This window comes from Cariama cristata, unplaced genomic scaffold (genome assembly GCF_000690535.1).
Source record: "Cariama cristata isolate BGI_N322 unplaced genomic scaffold, ASM69053v1 scaffold36286, whole genome shotgun sequence".
Lineage (NCBI taxonomy): Eukaryota > Metazoa > Chordata > Aves > Cariamiformes > Cariamidae > Cariama > Cariama cristata.
In genome coordinates this window covers 1,592-9,897 of record NW_009624482.1, presented here as the reverse complement: position 1 = coordinate 9,897, position 8,306 = coordinate 1,592, and the positions used below count along the sequence as shown (strand labels likewise).

Here is an 8,306-nt window from a genome sequence, read left to right as displayed (position 1 = left end):
TCAGCACTTGGGCCTGCCGAGGGTGCTGGGGGGTGGGTGAGGTGTGCTGGCTGTGACACTGCCACAGGCCTGCCTCGCTGCAGGGTGGCTCTAGCCATGCTCGCAGACCTCCTGCAGCCCCTGAGCCTGTGGGGCAGGGGCTACACGCTCCTGCTGTGCTGCCCACTCCACACTCACAGCTCAGGCAGCACCATGTGGGGTGCGATACCGAGCACTGCATATGGGGTGTACATAACTCATACAGAAATGAGACAGTGCCGCCTGATTATGGCCATCCACATTTTCCTCCAGCTGACTTGTCCTCTTCTGGGATCGACAAATTGTTAATACCGATTTGGAGACTGGGAGCTTTGTGCAATGCTTGGCTTTAGGCAGCTTGACTTGCTTCAAAATCACCCAGAGCCCTGCAAAACCCACACAGCTCAGCAACACAGCTCTTCCTGCCCTCACTCAAATGTGTCAGGCTATAAATGCCGGGAGGTACTAGGGGGTGGCAGTGGTCTGCGTCTAGCTCTGCACGACTCAACATGTCTCATCAAAATGTCTCTGTGATGCTCTTTGTGTGGTCCTTCCGCTCCAGAGCGTAGTTCCCCCTCCAGAGTTCAAGGACATTGAACAAGAAGGATTCGGAGGTGAGGTGAGGCACCAGAGTGCTGAGAAAAGTGGAGAAGAGAGTAGAGGTGAGAGGCTGCTAGAGGTTAATGTGGTGGTTTATCAATGGTGTGGCAGCCCACGCTAGGGCTGAAAGCTCTTTGGGGAGATCTTTGGTCCATCAGACCAAGATAAAGAAATCCAAAGGTTGCAATTCAATGGGAGAGGTGCAGGGAGAGGGAGGGAGGAGGGGACGGGCACTGTGGTCCTCAGCATGGGTCTGAGTGATGCACGTGGGGAGACGTGTCTCCAGGTCGAGCTCCCTGCCAGCAGCTCCACAGTGCCCTGGCCTCCCAGAGCTTCCCCCAGCCTGCATCTTTCTGCAGGGCTGTGAGGGGAAGGAGATGGGTTGGAGGATGGAGAAAATGCAAAGCTTTGATGAACCATGAAAGACAGGCTTGTGCCTTTGGGGCAGAGCATCACCCGGGAACAGAAGCCAGGGGCTCACTGACAAACCACAGGAAGTTCAGAGGGAAAAAAAGGCCCTTGCAGTGGAGTGTAAACGGTTAAGTTGAATGGCCTGGTCCAAACCAGGAGGCAGCAGCAACTAATGGGGAAAAACACGGGGTGTGAAAGGGCTCTTTGTCCCAGCAGGAAGGCAAAGGTTGCCCAGAGGCTGGGCGCTGGGGACACACCCTGATAGGAGTGCAGGGCAGGCTTGTTTGCAGTGTGGGGTGCAGGCTCCTGGAGAAGAGGTGGTTTTACACTCTTGTTCCTTTTGCAGCTAGACAAGCCCCTGCCTGGAAGGCACTTTGACCAAACAACAGAATGGCTCAGCTGATGTGCTGCAGCAGACTCAAGGAGGAGCTCCAGCCCTTGCACAGGGCCACCTCGATGGCCCACGACAGCCATGTACCATCCTTCCATCCAGCGCATCCGGGGTGGGAGGCTGCAGCTCATAGCAGATCTTGCACCCTGGGAGGACAACCAGAAAATGAGCACCCCATGCAAGGGGAGCACTTTTCCATGTAGGAGAAGGCCTCAGAGCCACAAACCAGAGGTGCCGGAGCAATGGGAGGGCAGGAGGCCAGCAGCACCTGGGCAGGAAAAAGATGCAATCTCACCACCCTCCTTTCCTGAGCTGAGAGGCGAAGCAAATAAAGGAAAGCAGATAACGAAAGCTATTCGTGCTGGCTGCTTGCTGGGGTGATGGCCCAGCTCAGCAAGGGGTCAGCATGAATTATGTTTCCTGGCAGCATGAGGCTGTGCTTGTAGAGGGATATCCGCTGGGTAGTGTGGGACAACAGCATTGGCGCACATCACGGAGTGGCCCAAAGTGGAGGGCACGACTAGATCATGACTTTGGGCATCCCCAGGAAATCCAGCCTGTTTTGGTGACAGTAGTGAGACGCATCCTGCTGCTCTTCTCTTTGTGTTGGAGAAAATAGAGCAAGCCAGGAGGAAACTTCCTGAAAGCTTTGGGAAGTGGTTGCCTACTGCATTGATAATTTCTAGTTTATACAGCTGTCCCTCAGGCAGGCATTCAGTGACTGGTAATAGAAAATGCAGTTAGTACACAGGGTAAGCAGCTAACCCCAGACCTGGAGAAGATCCTGATAACTAATAATGTGTGCCTGCATGGTCACACTGCTTGTATGTGTCCTCAGATAGCATCATGAACATGAGCCATGAAACAGACTCCATGGACAGGTCAAAGACCATGTGACTTTCCCAAATGCCAGGCAGGTAACATGCTGACTGTGGCAGGGGACATGCCAGTGACACTTAGCACTGTGTGCTTAAATAGGATGGTGAGTTTGGACTGCGCTTGAGATGTGGAGGTTTCCTGTGCATCCCCAGGAAGCGATGAAGACAAGGGAATGCAGCCCAGTCCATGTGTGTTATCGTTCCCAGCCCCTCCACAACCCCAGAGGACATCCTTACGCCGGCCACACCCACCCTGGACCCAAGCCCCTGCAGAGCCTCCTTGCACGAACAGGGCAGGGAGACCCCCAGTGTGTCTCCCAGTGCCTGTGCCCACCTGGAAGGATCAAACGCACTCATCCATCTTGTCAAACTGCTTTAATATTTGGACATGAAGACAGGACAGAGCCAGTCAGGCTGTGCACAGACAAAATAGCCCCAAGCCATGGTATAAGGCTGCAGGGCTTCCCTTCTCAATGGATGTGTGGATTTGGCCAAGACGCAGTTCAGCTGATGACGTCCCGAGCGTGCCAGTGGGGTGCATGTGTGGGGTAGGGAAGAGGGATGGGGGGTCCCCAGGGCAGCTCAGAGGTTGTTCAGCTCCAACAAGGTCTGGTCCAGGACCTGGTGGATGCCCACGTTCTCCTCTTTGGCACTGGCCAGACTCTCTGTGGATACAAGGGACACCCAGGCACGCACACAGACACAGCCCAATTGTACCCAGGCGCAGCCGGACCCACGCACACCACACCAAGCACAGACACGCACACAGACAGACATTTCAGTATGGTCACAGCCTCCATTTGAGCAGGGTGACCCTGTCGAGCGGAGTCCATGCAAGCAGCCCCATCACCAGCAGGGATAAGCCCAGCCACCCCAGGACTTTCCGGGCCAGCCAGGCTGGTCACTGGGGGCAGGCAGTCCCCGCTCTTCAGCATTTCCATCCTCCTATGGTGCCCTGTTGCCCATGGCTGGGCTCTCCACAGCACAGGTACTGCTGGCAGGTACTGTGCTTTGGCTGATCACCAGCATGTCCTGCCCTGGGGCATCATGACCGTCTGGCTGCTGGCACGTGCACAAATCCTTGGCCAGTGAAAGAGGAGAGCCAGTGCCTACTGCATGACCCAGCGGTGGTCCATGAAGAAAACGAGTGAAACAGCAGCCCAGGGGGACAGGCAAAGAGGACAGCAGAGAGAGAAGGAGCAGAGCTAAGAGAGGCTGCAGGGATGAGCTCTGCCAGGCAGCCTGCTGCCAAGGCAGCCTCCTGTGGTGTTCACTTCCAAATAGCATCCTCCCCTCCAGAGACAGGGATGGGATGAGAGCTCTGCTCACCCAGCCCCATCTCCCAGCACTTCCTGCTGGGCTCTTCCCTGTCCCATGCCTCAAGTTTGGGGCAGCAGGTGCTGCCGGGTCCCCAGCTCCCATCCCAGCCCTCCCAGCACCCTGCAGGAACCCCGCTCTGAGGGAATCCTTCCTGCACAGTTTGGGGTGACCAGAGTGAGGAGGAAGAGGCTGGCCACCGACTCCTGGGACAAGGGGAGGAAGGCAGTGATACAAACCACTGCATCCCTCCCCAGCAGGGCCAGGCTGATGCTGAGGGACAGCCGTCACAGCGTGAGTGTCCTGGGATATTGCAAAAACCCGCATTCCTCTCCCCCAAAAAACCGACCAGCTCCAGAGGGGTTCACTGTCCCCCACGAGCATGGTGGTTATCCCCAGGGGGATAAGCCAAGGCTCCACACCCCACCTAGCCCTGGTGGGGAGTGGGTAGAGTAGGAGGCCCCAGGCCCAAAGCCGGCCTGGCCAAAATGGGGCAGGTAGGCTGGGCTGGGGCCGGGAGCTCTGGGCAGCTCAGTTGTTAAGTTCGGTAAGGATGACCCGCAGCTCGTTAGTGAGAACGCGGTTTTTCTCGGCCTCCTGCCGGGAGCGCTCTAGAGAAAACGGAGACACCAGTGCAGCAGAGGGAAAAAAGAGAGAGAAAGGCGAATTAGTGAAAAGAGACAGTGTTCCCCAAAGCCCTCTCTGGAAATCCTGCACCTGCCCAGCCAGCTTGAGCTGGACTGGCAGGAGGAGGCAGCTGGTCCCAGGGCAGGGATGGGGCTGTGAGTCTATCAATTTGGGAACTGGGTTCTGGGGCAGAGTAGGATGTTGAGGAAGGAGGATGGGGAGGATCAGGGACCCATTTAGGGATTGCTGTTGAAAGGTAGGGTCAGCCCCTTCATCAAGGGAGGCCGATGCAGGAGAGATACCAGGGCTGAGGGTGCTGCTTGCAGGCAGTGTCTGGGAGTGGGGATGGGGAATGGACAGGACCAGGTCTAACCTGCTATTTCAGGCCAAGAGAGTCATGGAGGAGATGGCACAAGATGAGGAAAGCTGTGTACAAGAGCCGGGGAGTGGCAGGGGTCATCCCACAGGCCGAGGCACAAAGGGCCCCGTTCTGCTCAGCCTGGCAGTGTTTTTCGCTCGGGGCTCAGCCACAGCCATCCTGGGGGTCCCGCGGCTCCGAACTGCCTGCAACCACCTCCTACCACCCCGCTACCAGCACCCATGTCAGACAGGCAGGAGATGAGGGAGAGAGTGGCATGAAGAAAAAAAAGGAGTAACCAAGGAAAGAAAATGCTTTATTGATACCAACTCAGTAACCCAGAAGGACAGAACATAAAAGAAAAGTCATGAAATGCCAACTGAAGAGTGATGTGCAAAGGACAGAAGGGAGGTAGGGACAAGGGAGGAGCTGGGGGTCTGAGGGCTGCCTGCCTGCCTGGGAAAGGGCTGCCTGCACAGCCAGACCCAACCTTCCATCCCCCAGGCCTGAGCTTTAGCGGTGGAGGTGCCACATCCCCTGTGCGGGTCCTCCCCATCCTGGGTGCAGCAAGCAGCACCAAGGGGTTTGTCTGGGGGGGATGTGGGGGGCAGGTAGCCCCACCGACCCTGGAGCTGCAGTGTGCCCAGTGCTGGGGAGATGAGGAGGGAGCTGCTGGAGTGCAGGGCTCTTGGGCACAGCCCTGTTCCCCACTGGACAATTCTAGGGCATGGACCTGCAACCACATGAGCATGGTCCACCCAGCGTGTGGGGGTCTCAGGATTCCTGCCTTGCCCTGCCAAACACCACTAAGCACCTACACCTTGTCTCCCCACCAACAGGGGTATTGCAGGAACACCCTGGGCCAGCTCCTGTCCCAAAGGGGCCAACAGACAGGTACGGGCTAGGAAGGACAGAAGATGAGAGAGCAGGCAGGGAGAGGGATGGGATGGCCAGGCAGGCAAGCAGCCGAGCTGGGGAGGGGAGAGGCAGGCAGGGAGGAGTGCAGTGCTGGTGCCCAGTGAGGGGCTCAGAGGGAGGTGATGTCATTAAGTGCATTATCCAGCTCTTCGCTGATGGCTTTGTACTTCATCTTCTGCGCATACACTTCATCTGCAGGTGAGGGGTGGGCAGGGGGCAGACGGTGGAGCAGGGCAGGGAGCGGGCAGTGGAGAGAGAGAGAGTGGCTATGAGCAGGGGCCAAGGGCAGCGAGACTGTGCAGGCACAGGCGGCATGGATGCAGCCCTATTCCCCACCCAAGGGCAGAGCCCAGACCGTAGGAGCTCTGCACTCCCACACCAGACACCACAGCATCCAGCCATCCAGCTTCCCCCCTCCCAGGACCCCTGCCCACCCCCTCATCCTGGCCAAGCCCTGTCCAGCCCCACTGGGGGCAAGTTGTGGCCAGTGCTCCCCAGGAAAGAGGGACACGGGGCCAGCAGGGACATTTTACCTTCTAGATCATCAATGGTTTTCTCCAGCTTCGCCACAGACCTCTCTGCAAACTCTGCCCGGGTCTCAGCCTGCAGAAGCACAGTGGGTATAGGGTGAGAAGTGGGGCACGAGGACAGTGCCAGCTGTGGTGCTTACTTGCCAGCTGGGGTTAAACCATGACAACTGCACCCCAAATCTGCCCTGTCTGTATCTCTGGTACCCTTCTCCACGAGCCCTCCCCAGGGAAAGGCAAAGGACAAGGGCCCCATGGACCCCCACACCCTAAACCAGAGCAGGCTGACGGTGGGGCATCCCAGACCCAGGCACCTGCCATGCTGCAGGGCTGCAATTTGGGGAACAGTGAGAGGACAGGGGCATAACGGAGTCAAAACCCACATGGGATGGCAAACTCATGCTTGCACCAATGCAGTACTGGCCCCGCACCCCTTACCTCCTTCAGTTTTTCCCCTAGAAGCTTGATTTCCTCCTCATACTTGTCCTCCTTGGTAGAATACTGCAGAGACAGAGACAGGCACCTGTGAGCCCCATGGGACACCTCCAGCCGTACTTCATCCCAGCAGGAGACCCCAGACCCCCCAGACGCCACACACTCTGCCCAGCCCCAGCAGCCCAACTGGGTCCTACCTTGTCAGCCTGGGCCTCCAGGGACTTCAAGTTGTTGGTGACAATTTTCAGCTCCTCCTCTAGGTCACCACATTTACTACATCCCAAGCAGGGGCAGCCAGGAGGGGGAGCAGGACCAGGGGGCAGGAGAGAGGAGGGAGCAGAAAGAGTGGGCATGGGGAAGGAGGAAAGAGAGAGAGAAAACAAGTTGAGAGAGGAGAAAACTCAGTGCAGGTGGAGAAGGATAAGAGCCGCTGCGAGCAGGAGCTGCTGGGGCGCATCTGTTCATCCGTTCCTTGTGCTTCCTTGCACGGACACCCCGTGCATCACTGCCGGCCAGGCTCCTGCCGGCCTCACCGAGAAGGACAGCAGGCATGGAGGGATGGAGGAGCGTGCCCAGCCTGCACCCACTGGAGGGGAAGGCGAGAGGAGGTCGGTGGTGGAGGCAGCGGTGCAGAGAGGAGAGAGGTGGCTCGCATGGTTTGAGAGACAGCGACAGAGAGAGGGGGGCTGCTGCGCATCGCCCCATGCCCCTGCCCCAGTACCTCTTCCTCTGAGGCAATGAGGGATTTGAGAGTCTGGTCCATGGTCCGCAGCTCTTCTTCCAACTGTCTCACTCGGCTGGGGTGAAAGAGGGGCACCCCGTGGGGGGGACAGTAGAGAACAGGGTCAAAGATGTGCCGCTGCTGGGCTGGCATCCCTCTGTACCCAGCCTGCAAACCCAGGGACCACCCCAATGGCAGACCGTGCTGCTCCCATGGGAGGGACATCCCCATCCCCATGCAGACATCCTCGTCCCCATCACCGCCAGAGATTTGGGGCAAGGACTGCATGAGACCCCCTCTGTGTTGCCTGCCAGGAGCCCTGCTCACCTCTCTGCCACCTCTGCCCTCTCTTCTGAGCGCTCCAGCTCTCCCTCAAGGACGACCAGCTTGCGGGCGACCTGTTGACGGCAGCAAGAGGCACATGTTGGCCTCGCGCTTGCCCCAGTTTTGGGCACAGGGCTGTGCGGAGACAGCTCCAGCTCCTGCCAGGGGGTCAGGACTGGGAGAAGGGGGCACACACCTCCTCGTATTTGCGGTCAGCCTCTTCTGCTATGTGCTTTGCCTCCTTCAGCTGCATTTCCTGGAGCTCCATCTTCTCCTCATCTTTCATGGCCCTGTTTTCGATGACCTTCATGCCTCTGAGGAAAGCCCAAGCCAGAAGATGTTACTGTTGTGGGTCGAGGTAGCACCTGCACCTCCTGCCTGCCCACTGCGAAACCAAGGGGGCTGCCTGCAATCAATGGTGACCCAATGCCACTCCCGTTGTCCCTTCCCATCGCACCTCTCACTCTCATCAGCTGCCTTCTCAGCCTCCTCCAGCTTCTGCAGGGCGGTGGCCAGGCGCTCCTGGGCTCGGTCCAGCTCCTCTTTTGCGGCTGTGCAAAAAAGCCACTTCAGCCTCAGCCTGGGGGAGCAGAAACCCTTCAATCACCTCATGTCTCATATTTTTTTTTTTTTTAAAAAAGGCATTTTCAGTGGTTACTTCTGCATTTTCTATCCAGAACACCCCATGGCACTGTGCAACAAGCCAGAGCTCACTGGAATGGGATGCCCGACTGTGCATCCCCTCACTTTCCTACAGGGACAATGGAGTTTTCTCCATCCC

At 57.8% G+C, this 8,306-nt stretch overlaps 1 protein-coding gene across 1 annotated transcript; it reads right to left on the bottom strand.

Moving 5' to 3' along the window:
* Positions 1-2,658: 2,658 nt before the first annotated feature.
* LOC104164004 (tropomyosin alpha-4 chain-like) lies at positions 2,659-8,105 on the bottom strand (the record flags this gene model as incomplete). The annotated part of the gene is given in 8 exon segments (XM_009703188.1): positions 2,659-2,963; positions 6,052-6,121; positions 6,484-6,546; positions 7,202-7,277; positions 7,529-7,599; positions 7,722-7,839; positions 7,983-8,072; positions 8,074-8,105. Coding segments are annotated over 8 exon segments (603 nt in total), but the record flags the coding sequence as incomplete, so codon positions are not given.
* Positions 8,106-8,306: the final 201 nt, after the last annotated feature.